The 21578-nt window shown below is 37.2% G+C and overlaps 1 protein-coding gene across 2 annotated transcripts in view; it reads left to right on the top strand.

The window, feature by feature from the left end:
- Window positions 1-21578, top strand: part of TES (testin LIM domain protein) — a 46820-nt gene that overhangs the window by 14365 nt on the left and 10877 nt on the right. For both annotated transcript variants that reach the window (XM_058724519.1, XM_058724521.1), the window contains exon 2: window positions 10340-10425. In XM_058724519.1, the coding sequence (XP_058580502.1) occupies window positions 10340-10425 (86 nt within the window). The remainder of the gene's footprint in view (window positions 1-10339; window positions 10426-21578) is intronic.

The following is a 21578-nucleotide window of genomic DNA, read 5'->3' as shown; positions in this document are numbered from 1 at the left end:
AATTTGATAGTAGTCAGCTCGAAACATGTTTATAAGGAACCAGCATAAACTGAACAGACAATACATTTTTAAATCATTTGCTTACCTAAAATGAGTGTAGATTTTTTTAAAAACCTAAATTATTTTTTCCATAGTAAAACTGTGAGGATACATTGGGTTTCAATAGGTAAGCAGTACTAGAAAAATAGTTAGGAATTGCTGACTATAAATATTACCTAATTGGAATTAAGTAATTTGCATCCTGACATCACAAAGAAGGGCTATATATTTTTTTCTTTTACTTAATTCCATCACCAGATAGATTTATGTAATAGAACAAAGTTTATATAAATCTTTTTCCATTTTTAATGTGGAGGAGGACTATGGCATATTATAAAAATAGTGAATTTTTTGTCTTAAACATATTTTTGAAAATTTCTTGCTAATCAAACCTGATATTCTGTATTCTATTTTATGATTGTGTTCTAAAACACAAGAAATATGTGTGTATATATGTACTACGCAAGTGTGTACATGTGCTGAGATTGATGGAAAATAAGACTGAGAGACTAAAAATCATATTCTACCCTGTCTTCCGGAAGACTGTTCCCTGGGCCTGACTGAGTAAATAGCTAACAGACTGAGAGGAATAAGAATATTTATATGCAAGGAGCAAAGCTCTGTGTTACTATGCCCATTTGACTGAAGAGACATTTAAATATTTGAAATGGAAAAAAATAAAGACAAGAGCGGTAGATAAGCACACCCTATACCCCTTCACTTTGTAATATGTCTGTCTCATCACAGATCACTTAGTCTTTGGATTTAAAATCAAAACAGAAAAGAGGTTGTGGAAGGAAGCTTCTAAGATGGCCACCATTGATTCCCAACTCCTAGAATTCATACTTTTGTCTATTCCCCTCCCCTTGAGTGGGCCGGACCTGGTCAGTTGCTGCCAAAGAGTGTGACATGGCAGAAGTGATGGTATGTCCCTTCCGAGATTAAAGGCCACAGCTTCCATCTTGGGTGCTCTCACTCTCTCTGGGATCATTTGCCCTGGGAAAAACCAGCTGCCATGTCATGAGGCACCCCTGTGAGACAGCTTAAAAGTGTGTCTTGGCCCCAGTCAAGCTTTGTGATGCCTGCATCCCTGGCTGACCCTTGATTGCAATGTAGGAAGAGGCCCTGAGCCAGTCCACCTCATTAAGCCACTCCCAGCTGGCTGACTGTGAGATCATAAATGTTTATTTTCAGCCCCTAACTTTTGGGGGTAATTTGTAACCAATACAGAGATTTTCCATTATAAATGTAGAAATTTCGTGATTTGAAAAACATGACAAGTATTACTTCAGTTTTTGCCTCATTATATCACCCCTGGGCATTATATGGAATCTTTTATATGATGTATAAATACATAACATAGCAAATAATTTTTAGTATTGATGATAAGTCTACATATTTTGAATAAAGATCTTTCAAGTTTGAGATTTAACTTTTTCATTTGTATTTCACTGTTTCTTTTTGTTTTTATTTTTCACTTTTATTTTTTCCAGGGGGTTATATAAAAATACTTGGGATTCATTGTTTCTTTTAAAACATTTTCTCTCTTGTTATACCATTGGAAGAATCCTATTTTGCATCAGGATCCTGGAGATTTTCCTTGACCCACACCCTATTCTTTTGAGGGTCCTCTTGCATGTGTGAATAATCACCTCAGGGCCTTTAGCGTTAGTGCAGCTGGTGTCCAGACATTCAGGTTCCTTGTCATCAGTCTCACATTTGTCTAAGAAGGAGGAGCTCCGGCTAGTGACGAATAGGCAGTCTTTGAGATCAAAACCTATTGTTCCAGAGGAGTTACAGATGAGGAATATTACTCATTTAAATTATTATTTGTCTTCAAACTCTCATTTTGGAGAAGAAAAAACGATTACTTTGTAGTTAAGAGCTCAGGATTTGGAGTTATAATTGCTAAGATTCAAATCTCACTTCTGCCACTTGCTAGCGGGGCAGTCTTAGACAAATTACTCAATCTGTCCAAATCCGTTTCCTCGTGTGTGAAATTGGGAAGATTAACCTTTCCCATAGGTTGTCTTGTGAATTAAATGAAATGGTGTCTGTATTGTGCCTGGAAGTAGTAACATCTTAACAATTGGTGGTGGTGGAGGTATAAATACCACTGTCATTAAGTATAAAAAAATACATAATTAGAAATGTTTCAAGATATCATACCAGAACTAAAATTCATTATTGATTTGTAGAAGAAAGCAGCAGGATCTACTTCTGATCTTGTCAAAAATTTACCATAATTACTGAAGTTGTACAGATGTCTTAGGCAATCTGCTGCATCTCAGACTGAAAATAGACAAATTGCTTTGGTGACAGTCCCTGTGTCACTTACTTGATACTGGTACTGCCTTAAGAAATGTAGGGACAGATTGAGTGGGAGTTATCTATTTAATTTATTAAAGTTCCAGGAAGACTGACACAGTACCTCCAGAATAGAATTTATTATAAACTATTTAGGCTGAAAGATCACTTGTTTCCTTTTCTCCTAATACAATAATCTGTGTGATGGTTTACTACTGTGTGCGAACAAAAAGATGTCACTCCATTTGGCTCACAGTGGATTTTATGATATAGATTCATGTAGGGCTCTGGCTTTGAAAGTTATGGGACTGAAAAACTGAAGGAATGTGGAAATGAATTGTGGAATCTACAGTGAAGAGTTTTATTCCCATTTGTAAGTGCTATTGACAGCTGAAGACTGTTAATTGATTATTCTATTCTTGAGCTATAATCCTTGGTGTCAAGTTAAAAATTATATTGATTGCTATTTTCAAAAAACTAATTTACTCTTTATCTAATCCAAGATCTTTCCATGTTCATGACCTACATTTAGGCATTAGTGGTTAAGAATGGGCCTTCTGCAATACAGCTGACCTGAGGCAGTTAACAATTCTCTGCTCCAGCTTTTCATCTGTATGAAAACGCACATAATAATTAATAGTACTTCAGACTTTCATAGGTTTGCTGTGAAGATAAAATGAGATGATCCGTGTAAAAATCTTAGAACCGTGCCTGGCAAAAACCACCCCTACCACAGCTTTCTTCTTCTTCTTCTTTTTTAAAAAAATTTTATTATTTTAATTTTTATTTTTTTGAAAAGCAATGGGAGTTCCTGGAGTAAAAGTATCATGTTAAAAGGTCATTAGATAATTAAGACCAGTATTAAATAAATAAATAAATAAATAAATAAATAAATAAATAAATAAAACTTTCTGGCATTTCTGTCAAGCTCAGCCTCTATGACAAGCATCAGGAGTTCAAATATGAGCAAGAAACTTGTAGTCTAATGGGGTAAACTGATGTGTAAATAGTCATAGCATAGTGGAAAGGGACTAAATAATAGACTGATAGGAATTTAGAACTTGGCTGAGAATAGTCCAACAAGGGGATCACGCAGTAACTGATGTTTGGATTAGGTCTATAGAAAGTAGGATTTTGCCAGATGGAGGGGAAAGGGAATGAGATCCAGCAAAGGGAAAAGCTTTTCTGGAAGCAGAGGTTTGCAAGGGAGGTGTGGGTTGAAAACCAACTTCTCTGCAATGCTAAGGCATGTCGAATTCATTGAACTCATTGAATTCATTGAACTCATCTAACAAGTGGAATGTGGTGATCATCTTTAGGTTTTATTAAAATAATTTTGAGAGTGGCAATAGGATGCTTTCAAATGGAGTGGTCAGCTAGGAAAGTGTGGTCCCAGGCTGACCTGATAGAAGTTTGAACATTGAGCAGTGGAGTGGAGGTGAGGAAACAAACCATGTAGTTCTTAGAGGACAGACCAGCGAGACTTGGAGCATAGTAAACATGGCTAGACAGAGATAAGGAGGACTCTGGGCCCCAGTTTGTGTGACTAGGTGAGTGGTGATGTCTCTTTCTTCATTCTTCCTCTTATGTATTTCAAACTTTAGTGAGAGATGCACAGTTTTTGTTCTTATAAGCAAAGAAAAAGATAGAGCAATTTTATTAGAAATGATTAATAGTAGCTCTTAATCATAATAAATTATCTCTTTGTATTCTCATCTAAGAAATTTGCCAAACTATAAAAGCTGAAGGATACCTCTATTTTTATATTTAAGTCTGGTTTTCTGTGTAACCTAGCCTTTTTCTGGGAGTGGAGGTGGGTATTGCCATTGTTGACAGAGCTTGGAAAGCAGCCAAAGAACAAAAAATGGAAAACATTTTAAGTTTTTGTGTCACAAATTAATCAAAATGAATTGATTCAGGTGGGGAGAACTTCACAGATCACAGATCAGTTTTCTAAAAGAGCTATGTGCTGAGAGAGATCATTTTTTGGAAATGTAGTTCCTTTGTTCAGAATATTCATTTATATAAACAAGATCTAAAATGCTCTTTAAGAATATAATATGAATATATGTATATATATATATATATATATATATATCATATGTGATAAGTAGGTAAATAGGCATGTACATGTACAGAGAGAGAGAATTTATGTATATTTCATATAATCTACCTTGGTCTGCTTCATTCCAAAATGATTAAAGAAGTCTTAGTAACACTTGCTTGTTTAGTAACCACATATGATTCTTTGCTCCAGAGGGAAATTTGGTTATGAAAACAGCATGAATCAGATGATCTCACCCTGAATGCTGCATAATATCTTCCAGATTCAAATTATCTCCAAATCAACTCAGACCATGTTTGAAATACCAGATGTTCCGTAACCTTCTTTCCTTTTTCTTTAAAGTATCTGACATGCAATAGCCTTTCCTGGGTCAGAAGGGTCACTTGAAATGTTGCCAACCTATCTGGTTACCTGAAATTATGAATACAGAGAAATTGATCCCATTTCTTATCCTAGAATACTAAGCAGGGGACAAGGGGTGTTTGGAGGCACAGATCATGGTAATGTAAGTTCTGGAGCCTATAGTTAAGGATATTTTAAAAATCTTACTTGTCTAGGACTAGCATTTCAGGATAAATACTATAGTCATTTTTATTTTTTCAATTGACTTGGTAGGTATTCCTAAAGCCTGACCATAGCTTTTCCAAATATAGTCAATCCAAAGGATCTGTTTTTTTGGACACTGAAGAAGAAAAATTAATCTGTCATATCCTTGTATTGACGCTGGCCAGAATGTGTTACTAAAATTATATGAAGTAGGTAGAGAGCTCTGGGACCTGTGTGCTCATGAAAAACATGTGTTTTTAGGCACCAAGTGTTGATTCTGCAGGGAATACCATATCACATTTGCTACTAAAATGATTACATGTAACAGAACTGTATCTCAGCTCTCAGAACTTAATTTTTTTTGTTTCCTATATAAACAACTCCTCCACACTGAATTCCAAAGGATTCTGACCAATAAGAGGCAATAATCTATTAGCTTTCTCAAATGACTACTGTCTATTTAGTGTTTAGATGTTGAGCAGATGACTATGCCGAATAACAAACTCAGGTAAAGTTAATCTGAAACATGATTTACAGTCATAATTTTAGAATTAAAAAGTTTGTTAGAGTTATTCTAACTCAATCCCTTCATTTCATTATCCACATGAGGAAATCCAGAGAAGAAAATGACTTCTGAAATCCCTAGGCCTAGTAGTAACACCTGGGGACCAGACCACAGTTTTCCAACTCCCTTGAGTGCTCTTTCTACATTTTCACAGTTCTCTTTTTAGCCAAGTCGTTCTTGATCATTTCCTTAATACCTGGGATGACTAATTCTCACAACATACTACCTATGAGCACACATATCTTGGTGTTTATATTAGTCCAGGGATCTGGACTTCACTTTCTAAACAGCCAGGTTGCCAGCACTTTCTGGGCCCTCCCTCCCCTGCACACACTCTGGGTGTCATCAAGTAACACCTTGTCTGTTCTTACGCCTCACCAAGAATTCTCAAGCGCGGACACCTGGGCAGAGAACAACCTATAAGATCTGGATGTCTGAGAGTAACCACCAAGGCTCTTGAGGAAAGAAGGATGCTAACCAGAGGGTTCAGCCTGTGCTAAGAATAAAGGGGAGGGAAGAAGTCTAGGCAGAAGAGTCCTGGGTCCTGCACTTCAGGGAATCCTCAATACAGAAGTGAAGGAGGGAGAGAAATTGGCTGAGCCCTTAGGGTAAATAGAGTTCCATACTCTTGCACTGGAAGAGCCAGGGAATCTCAGCTTCTGTGACCTCTGACCAAAAAGGTCTGGAATAGGAGAGAAACTGCTCGAGGCAGCTCTGGCTCTGAAACTCATTTTACTATAGAGTGGAATTTGTACACTTGCCTTCACGTGATATGTTTGACTTGGGAAAGGAAGGATAACAGATGCCTAGATGCCTAAGTTGTGGCAGAAACAGAAACGGAAGAAATTTGCCTCATACCAGTAGAAATATGTCTGCTCTGGTACAATTTTATCATATAAATTGGATTTAACAGGATTAGAGAACACATTGCATTCTAGATGTGGAACTAGGCACACACTAGAGTGTGAACCACATTTCTTTGTTATTAGTGGCACTATGCTTTTTTCTCCTAACAGAGGTTTATAAAGAGGGTAAGAATGTGGAAGAAGTTCTCACCCAGTAAGTGGCATGGGTTAGAGATCTTCATTGCTGGGAATCAAGCAGGTTTTTTTATACCTATATATTTATAGCTATAAAAATAATTTCTTTTAATGAAATTCCTCTAGGAAAACAAGTTCATTCCCAGTGTGAAACTTACTAATCATGATAGCTGCGGACAATGGTTTTAAAAACTAGGTGTCTTTTTTATTGTGGGTTTATTTTTAAGTAGAACTGCTTTCATTGAATTGTGGCAGGAGAGTGTATCATACTGCCATGATCTCATTCCACTCTCCTTCATGCTCCTGTTCCCTCTCTATGATACTTTCAGAGTCCCCTCACAACTTGCGTCTGAGTGTTTGGGGAAGATGAAAGTGTGTGTGTGTGGAGAGGTGGGAGGGAAACTTTCTTCAGGTGGTCATAAACCGTGGTAGGAGGAACCTGTATGGAGACTTAGCTGGCTTTCCAGGCAAGCCAGAGTGGGTGGAAGAACACGGGAGCAGTGCTTTCTGAATTCTCCCGGCAGGCTGCAGAGCCATTTTCTCAGATTACTTCTTCTTTCAGAGTCAGGTGTTCTAATCTCCCTGAGGGGTCCCCTCTGTGGCTTGGCCAGCAGAGCTTGAGGGGTGGGTGCTCTTGCTCCCCAACTCCCCACCCAGTGCCTTTCTCTAGTGCTTCTTCCTTACCAGTCTCATCCTTGGAAGATTATTTTTTCCTTGGGAAAAGGAAAAGATGAGGTGAAAACAAAACCCCACTCTGCCTGTGGCAAGTCTGGTCCTATCACCTTTTGAGTGCTCTGAGGTGTCCCTGCTCTAACAATTCCGGCTTCTGCCACAGACCTTCGCATAACTGTCCCCTCACCTTGAATGTGCTTCCTCCCCCTCCCCCTCCCCCTCCCCACTGAGTTAGGAGCCGCTCATCCTTTCAGCGCAGTTCAAGCAATATTTGTTCAAAACAGCCTTCCTAACCTTCCTGACAGATTCATATCTTCCCGATCTAGAGCGCTCAGGCACCTGCATTTGTAGCCCTTTCCCTGTAAACAGAGATGGGCCAGGAAATCTTTGGAAGCCGCAGGGAAGTTCCACCAAGGCACTGAGTGGAGGGCCTGCCACACATGGGGTGTGAGATCAGCGTGCTGTTGACTAGCTGCACAGCCAGGGCAGAACTGCTCTCTTGATTTTCCTTTCCCGGCCTCTTACACCAGGGGGGATGCCCAGGCCTGTCCAGCAGTCAGAGCATGTGGGCCACTTTAAAAGACATGTTCATGAAACATCACCAGTTCTAATAATCCTAATAGATAAACTGATAACTAAGAGGAATAAAAAGCAGGTAGGAAGGAAACAATTTGGCCCTTTCCAATGCTGACTTTATGTTGGCAATGAACTACGCTGGGCCTTACTGTCATATCTCTGCTGACCAAGTAGGGTTCTGGTTATATTAGCTAAGCTTCCAAAATTCATTCAGAATTCGAGAACGAGATGGTATTTTTCCACTGTGCTTGCTGTATTTTATTAAGGCCAGTATTGCTCAGACCAGGTGATTCAGATTTGAAGGCAGGTAAGAATTTGTTCATTATTAATTTAATTCCATATGTGTGTGCATATATCTGTCATGAGATAAATGTATTTCTTACTGTGAATGATGCACAGGAGAGTTTAGAAGCAGCTGATTTGAGCTAAGCTATGTGATTAAGTCTTAATAACGTCATCTTAATTTTCATGTGGGAGCAGAGTTTGGCAGGAGATGAATGGAACACCGTATGAAGGAAATCCATACACCAGGTGGATTCAGGATTCTTAACTCTCCTGTAATGGAAAACTTGAAAGAGCTTGAAAAAGAATACACTTTTTTAGATTTGCTGTTCATTTTAGTCTGGATATCGTAATGGAGAAAATTCTTTAATTACATTCCTTACAAAAGACCAGAAAATTCAAATAATCCGTTCCTCTCTCTCTTTTGCTTAACCCATTTTACTTCCGTAGTATGAGCTGTGATCACTAGCGACAAGGAAACAATTTAATTCCTTAAAATAATAATAATAAAGTGCCATCTAGTATTAAAGTATATAATTTCAACATCTTTTGAAAATTGGTAATGGGGGCATGGCAAAGGTGATGAAATTTAGTTAATACTGGACAGTTTGAGATGGTCTGACTTAAAAATAATGTGGGTTCCCCTGAGCAGCTGGGTAGATCTTCGTTATGGTAAGAGGATGTGGTCATTTTCTTCAGAGAAAAAAAGGAAGGGCTTCATCTAAACTTCAGGGCATGGTCAGACTGAGCTTTCAAGGAACAAATTACAGTGTGGTTTAGATTACGTAGCAAAAACACAACTTGGCAAAGTTACAAAAGGGTGCCATGGTAGAAAATCTATTGTTTGTCCAGCTTGAACTCTTACCCCAGGCACTAGCTGCTAAGGAATTTGTCGGGAGTCACTGATGTGATATTTAAAACAGAGTAGCCTGGTCGCTGGTGATTTGCCGATGGGATGATATAAAGTGGGCTGATCTTTAATATCAATAGTTGGGTAAAAGAGCTTACATTGCCTTCTTGGGTCCTTCCCTCATCTGCACTCTTTCCTCTTTTGTTTATTAAGTCATGTCTCAGTAAGTTCCCAAGGATTGTTGTTTATTATGATTAAAAAATAGATTGTTATAATTAGGGCAGTAGTACACCCCCTCTATTCCCACCCCAGGCATAAAAGCACAGGCTTTGGTGTCAGAAAGACCTGGACTCAGATCACTTCTCTACCATTTATTTACATGTTGGTCTTAAGCAAGTTCTGTAACCTTCCTGAATTTCAGTTGTCATCTCTAAAATAGAGAATAATATTGCTTATGAGATTTTATAAGGTTTTGATAAGTGCTTACCTCTATTCCTTGCATTCAACATATGTTATTGCTATTATACTTATAAATAATAACATTTTGAATATACTAAACATAGAAATAATGAACAAAATTGACCATATGTTAATAAAATAAATGAATAATAAATAATAAATGAAATAAAATTATTTGAATCATAATTCCTAAAGTCTTTTTTATATTCCTTGTTTGCTAAAAAAAATATGTCATTTGGGGACAGGCTTGCTTCCCAAGCTCTGGCTCTTCAACTCCCTGTTCCTATTGCATACAGGGCATTTAGTGACCAAAGAAATAAATTCATGACTTTTTGCAACTTGCAGTATTTGTAGTCCTCTAAACAGTTGTATTCTGATGCTTTTCCTTTCATGAAAAAATCAGTAAGAATACAAGGTATGTTGGGTAGGTATTTGGAGTCCCCATATCCATACCTAAGTGTCCTCATTGACCAAACAATGTGATACTCATAAAAGATTTGTTTGAAACTTCTATCAACAGGACTGGTCATATGTGGAATTTAAGAATCAAAACAGATAAACGTAGGGGAAGAGAAGCAAAATTAAGATAAATACAGAGAGGGAGACAAACCAAAGAGACTCTTAAATGCAGAGAACAAACTGAGGGTTGCTGGAGCAGTATTGGGTGGGGGGAATGGGCTAAATGGGTAATGGGCATTAAGGAGGACACTTGTTGGGGTGAGCACCAGGTGTTATATGTAAGCGATGAATCAGTAAATTCTATTCCGGAAGTCATTATTACACTATGTGTTAGCTAACTTGGATTTAAATTTTAAGAAATCTTAAAAATTTTTAATTAAAAAAAAAACAGGAGTGGTTAGTAGAATTAGAAGGACAGTTTATTGAATTTTTCAGATTTTTAAAAAATGTTATAACACACATTGTTTTCTACTTAACAGATGGGCTTAGGTCATGAGCAAGGATTTGGAGCTCCCTGTTTAAAATGCAAAGAAAAATGTGAAGGATTCGAACTACACTTCTGGAGGTAATGTTTTGAAAATGACAGCCACATTAGTAATTTCTGCTCTTTGGCACTGCTTCCTCAGACAGTGGCGATCTCTTATAAATTCTCTAGCATGGTTGTTAAGTTGTAGATCTGTCATATTCTTTTCTAAAAAATAAAGGCTAAAGCTATTCTGTTTTCCTACCATTAAGTGTGACTGAGCTAATTGGACCATTGTAACTATATTTGAAATTGTTTATTTGCTGTCCTTCAGATTTCCTATGAGTCTAGAATACTGAATTTATGTCTCTTTCCTGAGTGGCAGATAAGTTTATGGTGATCTTCTAGGACTGTTTATTAATTATAATTCTTTTCTTAAAAATTGATAACTTTGCACATTTTACCTATATATTTGCAATAAACAATAAATATGATTAAGCACTCATGTGCTGGTTGTCAGGACATAGACTGGTATCTAAGGACTCTTCGAAATTTTTAGCTTTAACACTTGAATTAAAAAAATAATTCATTGCCATCATTGGCTTGTATCAAGTTCAAATATATGGAGAACAAATGTTGGTGGATCAAAATGTGAATTTTGTGTAGATCTTATTTACATATTTTAAAGTAATAGTGTATGTTATATAAACCTAAAAATTGGTATTTTAAACCTGTTCTTATGAAGAATGTAAATTTTGTTCATCAATGGCTGTCAAGACTATAATGGTAGTTGATCTAAGTCTGTTCAAATTAGAATCAGCACATCATTGTTAGAAGAAAAACGTTAAAGTGATCAACTATACATTATTAGGATGTCAGATGCCTGGTTAGAATAAATCTTACTCGAGAACAATTTCTGTGCTGCATATTTCCATGGAAAACTCCCTAGAATAAAAAATTTCATCAGCTATTGGGATTGTGTACAATGTAAGTTATAGGAGAATATAAACAATTAAAATTTGAGATATTAGGTTCTTTTAAAAGCTACTTTATTTAGCAAGTTTTAGGAAACAACGGCAGTTGTTTCAAATAATGAAGGTAGTGGAAACCTCAGCCCGTGCAGAAATGATGGTACAGTTCTTTATTTGTAGGGAGCTCAAATTTTTCAGGGAGTTTTTTAATTACAAGACTTTCATGGCTCTTCCCTGTGCCACCTTTTTAAGGGACATAGAAGTTAGGCAACATGTCTGTTGTGGTTTTGAAACGTTAAGTCACTAGACACAAAATAGTTTTCATGGACTAGAATATTTCAGCTCCTGATGTGCACACCATTCAGTGGTGCTCACAGTGGGCTGTGGAGAGAGTTGCAGTGCCCTCTGCTGGGCATGGTTCTAACTGTACAATCTTTAAAAATCTTAAAAAATCTTTAAAAACCTTTTTAGTTTGACCATACAGTTGCCAAAAACTGCTAATGAGATTTTTAAAGCTCATTCCTAAGTGATAGCATCTTTTCTCTAAAGCAGAAGGTTGGTTTAGAGTAATTATTGTTTGTGCTGTATTATTTTTTTATTACAGATCACTATAATCTGAGATTTTCAGATTTAAAAAAATGTCAGAGAAGAGCAGATTTCTGTGGCATGAAAATCACTTTTTAATTTTAATTTTTTTCATTTACTTACCTTGATAGACTCTGAAAATCTGTTAAGAGCCATAAAAGACTATGGTTTTGCCACAGCCTCCAACCTAGCTTGAGTTTATATGCTTCATTCAGGTGATATTACTTAGTAAATCTGTCTTCTTCCTGGCATGAATCTGGACACATCTCTCCCTCAGAATTCTTGGTAATTCTCTGAATTTTTCACCACAGCTGGAAGGCTGGAGGGCAGGTGCTTTTGACCTCCAGATAGCCATTTTCAGTATAGTCTTTGAAGTCTGGTTGTCTTGAGTGTAATGAAGATCCCAGGTCTGGTCCAAGGCCACAGACTGCTGTGACTGCAGTGGACATGGAGTCCCAGGATCCTGTCCACTTAGCTTCCTCCTCTATCTTCATGGTAACCCTTGACTTCTAGGACTCTAAGGGCTTCATGGGGCACATTGTGAAAATCAGAGCTAAATTATTCTCCACATTTTACCAGCCTGACTTCTATTCAGCCACAAGAATGGTCTTGAAAATGGATACTGTTGTGTACTTCCCAATAGCTTAAGAACCCTCACTGCTTTCTACTCCTGCTTGCTTGTCCAGTCTCCTCTCCCACTTCTCTTCCAAGTAGCCTCTGTTTTAACTGCTGAGATATATGCTGCTCCCTGGAATTTGTGTGTTTTTTGGTATGTTTCCGTCAGCTAGAAAAACCCTACATTTCACTATGATGAAACAAAAGTCCTTCCTATTCTTCAAGTCTCTGTCAAGCATTACCTCTGAGAACTCTTCCTTGATCCCTGTATTAGCTCAGGTTTCCATAGCAAAATACCATAGACTGGGTGGCTTAAACAACAGATATTTATTGTCTTCTAGTTCTGGAGACCAGAAGTTCAAGAAGTTCAGTATCGGCATGGTTGGGTTCTGGTAAGAAACCTCTTCCTGGTTTGCAGATGGCCAGCTTCTCTCTGTGTCCTCACATGTCCTTTTCTCTGTGCATGCATATGGAGAGAGAAAGATATCTTCTCTCTTCTTCTTGAAGGCCGCCAGTCCTATCAGATTAGGACCCGACTCTTATGACCTCATTTAACTTTATCTTCTAAAAGCTCTATCTACAAATACAGTCACATGGAGGGTTAGAGCTACAACATATGAATTTGGGGGGACACAATTCAGTCCTTACCACCCTCTTCCTACTTCTGCATACCCCCAAGTAAAGGGTCATTTTTGGCCTTGGCACCTTATATATTTGTAGGAGCCAGCAAATAAACAAGACCTTACTGTCTTCATCATTCAGATTTCCTGTTGGCATCTTCCATTGCTGGGGACAAGGTAGCCCACTGCTGCAGTCCTTAGGGGTCAGCCTCCTATAGCATGGCCCAGGGTACCATGCAGAAGGGTGCGGAATGAATGTAGAGAGTGAATGGAAGAGATTCAGTAGGCATGGCTGCCTGTCAAGGTGTGTCACAACAGTTATAAAAAACTAAAAATAAATTCTTAAACTTATGGAAGTTTAGAGTAAAACTTGGAACTCAGTTAGCCAAACCTCATTTTATAGATCAATGACCTAAAACCCAAGGAAGTTAAAATGACTTATTTGAGCCTATTAATTATTAATAAGAAATATAATTTATAAAAATGTCCTATGTGTCACATGCTAATAAGCACTTGTAATGATTTTCTATGCTGCACAACAAATTACTCCAAATTAGCAGGTTAAAACAACACCTGTTAATTGACTAAACATCCATTTATGCATTAGGTCAGAAGTCAAGGCAGGCTTAACTGGATGCTCTGCTTAGGATTTCAAAAGGCTGAAATCAAGGTTTTGGCCAGATTGAGGTCTAATCTGGAAATTGGGAGAAGAATCTGCTTCCAGACTCATTTGTAATGTTGGTAGAATTCATTTCCTTCATTTCCTGTGGTTGTAGGCATGAGGTTCCTGTTTATTTGCTGGCTGTCAGTCAGGGGCTGTTCCCAGCTTCTAGAAGCCACTCACATTCCTTGGCACATGGCCATCTCTGTCTTCAAAGTCAATAACGTGCTTGGAATCCTTTCTGTGCCTTAAATCTCTCCGACTTCCTCTTCTGCTCCCAGCCAGAGAAAACTTACGTTTTTTTAAGGGCTCATGTGATGAGATTTGGCACACCTAGATAATTTCTCTTTGCCATACCATAGTAACATAATCATGAGATTAACACCAGAGAATGCAGGTCATAGGGGCTGTCTTAAACTTCTGCTTATCATAGCACTTTACGTACTTGGTTGTTACTAATCTTCATACTATCCTTTGGGATAAGTGATAGTATTCCCATTTTATATATGAGAAATCAAACACTTAGGGAAGTTAAATGACTTACCAAAGGCAAGGCTTATAGGTGGCAGAGCTAGAATTTGGACTCAAAGCTTGCCAAAACCTTCCTCCTCACCATCTCTCTAGACAGCAGAACAGAAACTAGAACCCATGTTTACACGCTCATGACCAGTGAACTTTGGACTGCACCAGGCTCTCTTCTCTACAGTGTGGTGCTTTTGTGACATATATGTCTTTTTTGGACAATGATGCTTTATCTGTGAGCACTCTTTCTTCACTCCATCAATAATTACAAAACTAGGGGAAAATAAAAGGTTGAGGATGCCTGATACTTACCAAATAAGAGCTATACTATCTTCTGGACACACTGTCAAGTAAAAGTAATATTTAGAGCTAACAAATATTTATGAAATGTTAAGATGCAAACCCAAGATTTCAAGTTTATAATCAATTATTTCATATGAAAGTATAGTAATATTATTTGGAAAAATAGATCATTTATTACATAAGCAATAAAATTATTCTTTTGTCTTATCTTCCATAAATCCATCTAATAAAACAGTAGCATCTTAAAAGAAAAATGTTACTTGAATATAGCATACATCTGTTCAGAGAATTTCCGATTGGCTTAGGGCTGACTGAAAACTAAAAATTCCACACCATAAATGGATTAATCCTTGTGTTGAATTCTGTAACAAGAGGCCCATGCTTAAGTCCATATAAGTATATCCCTCTTATAAACGGGCAGCTTCCAGCCCTTTTAAAATATGGTTTGTAGTAGTGCCATGACCATACCTTTAAATCATTGTGAGTGCTGGCAGCATGTCAGAGCACTCCAGTTGCTACTACTTGCCTTGTAAAAACAAAAAAAATATATATATATTTTACAAATAGTGATACAAAAATAATTTCTCTTTGGGGTTGGGGATGGAGGATAGTTTCTTGCCTGCTTTCAGCGTGAAACTGTAAATCTATGTATTTTTCTGAGGCAGTACCTTTGGTACAGTTTGGCATTCCCTCTCCTGGATTTAGCTCAAGAAATCTGAAGTTGTAATGTAAAAATCTGAGTTTACAGTCCTGATTTGTCATTCATATTAACCTTTGCGTGTGTGTGTCTTAACACGCTCAACTTTTTTTTTACAGAGAACTTTTTCATACAAATAATCCTCCTCCCCTTCTCACTCTCTCAGACTACATTTGCATCTTTTTAAAAAGTCATAAAAAAGATCATTTTAAATAAACTTGATTCTGAATTCGCCTCCCTTCTTTCTTCCCCCACATAACTTTTATTAACATCCTATGGAGAATTTGGGGACAAGTGCTCTAGGACAGTTTAGAAGATTTAGAGATTTGGCGACTGTGCTAAGTATGGTAACTGACTTACAACTCCCCCCAAAACTGCTATCAAATAAATGTAGTAAACAGGCTATCTGTCTGCATATATCATCAAAAATTACTGGTGGAGCATCTGAGGAAAGATACTAAACAAACCATACATGTTTGTACATACCCCAGCAACGTGAGTACTGTGCTCACCCATGCCATTGTTGTCTTGTTATAAGTTGGCATAAAACCAGTTTTTTAAAGTTCTTCGTTTTCTTAAGGATGGAATCTGCATTATTTCAGGTTGAAATTAATTATGTGATAAATATCCTACTCATTCTTATGCTTTTTCTTGGATACCAAGAAAATCCCCCAATTCCTCAACAGAATTTTCCTCTCAATTAACTTACAGGATGTCTTCCTAATGAGTTTAAAAGTTCCTAAAAGATATTTGTAAAAATAAGGTTTTCCAATTTAAATATGGGCGATTCAAATGTAAAACACTGTAGACTAAAAACCCCCAAAATTAATTATTAAAAAAAAAAATTTAAACTAGTAAATAGCATAGATTTAAGTATTAAATAGTATACGTTTCGGTAATGGATAGTTCCTGGCACCTGGCCCAGATTTTATAGGTTTCTTTCTTGAATTGTGGTTTGTGGCTATCCCTTTTTGTTGTAAAAATGGAGCTCCAGGGTAAGGGGTCTGGAAGAGTTGTGGTCACTCCAGCTGTTGTCATGATGACAACTCTAACTGAAAAACCATCCCACCCCTGCTGAGTCACATTCCCGCCAAGTGCTCTTTACCACAGACCACCATGTTGCGGCAAGGATGCAGATGGGGTTTATAATGTACTTGTGATTTTAAAAGCTATCATGAATCAATCAGGTTTTCCCCACTTTGAAAGCTGAAAACTTCTTTTTCCTGCTGCTATTGGTATATTGCTTTAACCGATTTTACTTGCTTAATAAGGTATGTTGGGTTGGTGAGGGGTGGATGGGGAAAATATATATAGTCTCAGAATGTAAATCTCCCAAAAATAGCTGATATAAGTAATAAGAAAAAGTATAGAGATGGCTCTTATATCATTGGTTAATATACCTTTCTATGTATAACATTTTCATAGTAAATATAATTTATTTACTCATGTTACAGTTTGTCATAGCTTGTGAATTAAAAACCAGAAGGCTTTCTTTTTCGGGTGCTTTTTTGTCTTTCAAATTCTAAAATCTAGTTCCCCTTATTTTCTGGTGTACATGTTGTTCTGGAGTAGAACTGGATAATAAACAGTTCCAGAGGAAATCCATACCTCTCATCACATATCCTTGTAACATTATTACTTCCTCCGATAGTCACTTTACTAATTATTAGGATGCATGCTATAGTTCACAGCCATATAAGGATCTATTTATCTATATTAGGAACTAAATTCCCACCCTGCCATTTTCCCCTCAGTAAAGTATGATTTTAAACTTGATCCAAAAGTAATGTGATGGTTTTATAAATAATTATATCATTTTTGTTAACTGATGAACAAGAATGAAGAACATACTGTAATAGAACAATGTACTCCTTTCCACTGGGTGGGAGTATGAGATAACCAGATATAAGCGTCTTTTATAGCTGAACTAGAATCTGCAGACTCTTCAGATGCTTACCAAATAAAGATTTCTGACCAATTTGTGCACAAGGAAATTAGTTTGACTTATATCTCTGACTCTGTCCCTCTCTGTCTCAATCTCTTTCTGGGACTGCACATGTCAGATCTGATATTTTTGGTTTGGACACCTCACCTTAAGAAAACAGGACACAAAAATCTGTAATTATTTAATAATTTGTTATCTAGTAAAGAGATCAATCTAGTAAATATTTAGTTGTTTTTCCTAGTTTTTTTGGTGTAGAGAAATCCAATTTTATTCATTTTAAATCCAGAATGCTTCTTAAACTCTTACTGATGTTAACACATTTGTTTGATCAATCATTGCATCTGTGATTAACAACGGTTTAACTTTTCCTTTCTGATGAATCCTTATTACTTCTATTTGATTTTTCTTACTTCTCTGATTAGTACCCACAGGACTGTGAATGAAGTGATGGCAAGGTTGCTTCCTTGCTTCACATCCTAAAATGAATGCACTCATGATGTGTGCTGAGTTTGAGCTTTTTTCCAGAAACCCTTTCTAAAATCCTGTCTAGTTTCCTTCTATAGCTAAAATGAATAAACAAAATATAATCAGAAGGGATGTTGAAATGTACTGAATGTTTTTTTTCCTGCATCTTACAAGAAACAAACATTTGCTTTATTAGTTTCTGCTATTATCTTTATTTTCCTTCCATGTACTTCAGGCTTATTTTTTCTAATTTTTTTTTTTAACTTCCTGAGTTAATTAATTTTATTCTCTCTTCTTTCTAACTTGAGCATGTTAGCTGTCCCTTTTCTCCTAAGCACCCCTTTAGTTGTGTTCTGCATTTCAAGAAGTAATAGTTTTGTTTTCTTTTTTCCCAAAAATGCTATTTCTTTTCATTTCTATTGTGATTGTTTCAATATTAAATTTTTTAGGAGTCTTTTAAAAGTATTTTCTTTTTTTTAAGTTTATTTATTTTGAGAGAGAGACAAAAAGAGAAAGAGAGAGAGATCAGGGGAGGGGCAGAGAGGGAGGGAGACAGAGAATCCCAAGCAGGCCCCATGCTGTCAGCACAGAGCCTAATGTGGGGGTCAAACCCACGAACCGTAAGATTGTGTCCTGAGCTGAAGTCAGATGCTTAACTGAGCCACCCAGGCACCCCAAAATTACTTTCTAGTTACTTTTTTGCTGTTGATGTCTAGCATAATTATATTCTGTTCAGATAATATGGTTGATGGTGATTCCTTGGGCATTTATTTTTTTATTTTTTTATTTTTTAAATGTTTATTTATTTTTGAGAGAGAAACAGAGCGTGAGTGGGGGAGGGGCAGAGAGAGAGGGAGACGCAGAATCCGAAGCAGGCTTCAGGCTCCGAGCTGTCAGCACAGAGTCTGATATGGGGCTTGAACTCATGAACCATGACATCATGACCTGAGCTGACGTCAGAAACTCAACTGACTGAGCCATGCAGGCGCCCCCTCCTGGGCATTTGAGACTTTGTCTATGGCACAGTATGTGTTCAGTTTTCTGAAGTGTTTCAAATGTTCCCCAAAAGAATGTGTTCCCCAGTCACTGGATAAGATATTTTTTATGTGTCTGCTTGATCAGGCTTATTGTGTTACTCAAATCTTTATTTCTAATTTTTTAGCATTACTATAATAAGTTTGTCTATTTCTTAAAGTTTTGGTGTCTTGCTTATATAATTTGAATTTAGGTTATTAGACTATATTAATTTTAGAATCGTTACAGCATAGAGGTGGTTTTAAACTTCTGTCACTATGTAGGCACACTCTTTTAAAAAATTTTTTTTTCAACATTTTTTATTTATTTTTGGGACAGAGAGAGACAGAGCATGAACGGGGGAGGGGCAGAGAGAGAGGGAGACACAGAATCGGAAACAGGCTCCAGGCTCCGAGCCATCAGCCCAGAGCCTGACGCGGGGCTCGAACTCACGGACCGCGAGATCGTGACCTGGCTGAAGTCGGACGCTTAACCAACTGCACCACCCAGGCGCCCCGGCACACTCTTTACTACAGATTAGATGAAAGCATTAAAGTCCAAAGTGCATGATTTTAATATAGGTGCCTAACTTACCTTTTGTTGGTATTTGCCTGATGTATCTTTTTACATCTTTACACTTTCATCCTTTCTGTGTCCTTAAATTTTAAGTGCTTCTTCCGAGTTGTGTATAGTTTGATTTTGTTGTATTATCCAGCCTGAAATCCTTTGTCTTTTAACTGGAGAATTGAGTCTGTTTATTGTGACTTTTGGTATATTTGGATTATATCAACCATCTTAATTTGTGCTTTCTAAATGTCCTAATGTCCTAAGTTTCTTTTTTTCCTCCTCTCTTACTGCCTTCTGTTTAATTAATTGAGTTTTATATTGTCATTCCATTTTCTCTATATGTTTGAAATTATATGTAGTATTTCCTTCTTTAGTTTTCTAGATAGTTTAAAACACATGCTTTAACAACATCTAATGTTAATCTACATCTTCAATATCTTCCTGAACAATGTAAGAATATTCGAATGGCTTTTAAAACTCTCACGTCCGGGGCGCCTGGGTGGCGCAGTCGGTTAAGCGTCTGACTTCAGCCAGGTCACGATCTCGCTGTCTGTGAGTTCGAGCCCCGCGTCAGGCTCTGGGCTGATGGCTCGGAGCCTGGAGCCTGTTTCCGATTCTGTGTCTCCCTCTCTCTCTGCCCCTCCCCCGTTCATGCTCTGTCTCTCTCTGTCCCAAAAATAAATAAAAAATGTTGAAAAAAAAAAAATTTAAAAAAAAAATAAAACTCTCACGTCCTCCCTCTGATTTGTATATTCTTTTTGCCCTATATTTACTTCCAGCTTAGGTTTTTAACACCACAAAGTCTCTCTACTTCACTGTTTTCCTCTGTCACCTTCTCCAGCTTCTGCTTCTTTGCCAGACTCCTTCCTTCCTCCAGTCCTCTACCTTTTCCCTCTATTCTTGCCCAGGAGATGAAAGTGATCTATTCAACTTATATGCAAATGTGTCATACCCTGACTCCCAAATTTATATTTTCTACCAGGCTACAGTTTTTAACACTAGATCTCTATATCCTACAATCTACTTGATACCTTTATACTGTTTCATAGGCATTTCAAACTTTTCAGTAGTTGAATTTTGGAGGACTTTCATCAACCTTCCCCTAATACCTAAGATCTATTCTTCTTTTACATTCATTGTCTTAATAAGTTACATTTCTTCTACCAGCTTACTCATCTTGGAAACCTGGGTTCATTTTTTGACAGACTGGGCCTTCCCTTTACCATCACTACATCCAAATGAACCACAAAGTTTAGTCAGTTTTACATTCAAGGAGATCTTAAATCTGTTACTTTTTTTTTTAATCTGCCCTGTTAAATACTCTAGTCCAAGCTATAACACATCTTATGTAGACTACAACAACAACCATCCAAGAGATAAATTCCACTTGTGAAGTAGTCCCTGTTACTTAGAACCGTGCCATTGCAAACCGGATGCACCACTGACATGTTAATTGGTCTCCCTACTTCCAATTATGTCTACCCCTAATCCATTCTCCATATTATAAGTATTACAGTTTTTGAAAATGATAGATCTAATTGTGTTATCCATTACCTAAAAGCCTTCAGTGCTTCCTGCTTATTGTTATAGTGAAAGCCAAATTCTTTAATGTATCCTACAAGTCCCTGCATGATCTCATGCCTGCCTACCTCTCCAACCTTGTCACTCCCCATTTATTTACCTCACTGCAATCATACCAGCCCTCTCAGACCATGGGACCTAAGGGCACAAGCTCTTTCCTAATTCAGGACCACCACAAATACTCTTTCTACTCAATATCTGGAGGCTTTTCTTCTTCTTTCTTTACCCCATCTCAAATACACACACACACACACACACACACACACACACACACACACACATATTTCATGCTTGTTTTATACATCCTTCAGACCTCAACCTAAATATATTACTTTCTTATGGAATATTGTTTTTATGGAGTCCTTTTCTCACCAGTTCCAAGTCAAAATTATACCCTCTCAAAGTGCCTTGTACTTTTCTTTCCTATCACAAATGCAGTAAAAGGGCATATCAATAAAGCACATTGTTTAGCACATGGACACTCATATGTGTTGCATTAAAGAATGATTACCTGCTAGACCAGATTGGGGAAGGGGAGCGGTGTCTTTCATTTAGTGGTATCTTTCATTTCATTTCTTGAAAAGTCCAGAGACTTTCATTTATCTTTTTTTTTATACATAAGAAAGCACATAGTAAGTGGTCACTGAGTGTTTGAAGAAGTAAAAGAAAGGAAAAGAAAGAAAGAGAAAGGAAAAAGGAAACAGGAAAT

This window comes from Neofelis nebulosa, chromosome 4, assembly GCF_028018385.1.
Source record: "Neofelis nebulosa isolate mNeoNeb1 chromosome 4, mNeoNeb1.pri, whole genome shotgun sequence".
Classification (NCBI taxonomy): Eukaryota; Metazoa; Chordata; class Mammalia; order Carnivora; family Felidae; genus Neofelis; species Neofelis nebulosa.
The sequence above is the reverse complement of the archived record's forward strand: the minus strand, read 5'-3'. Positions and strand labels throughout refer to the sequence as shown.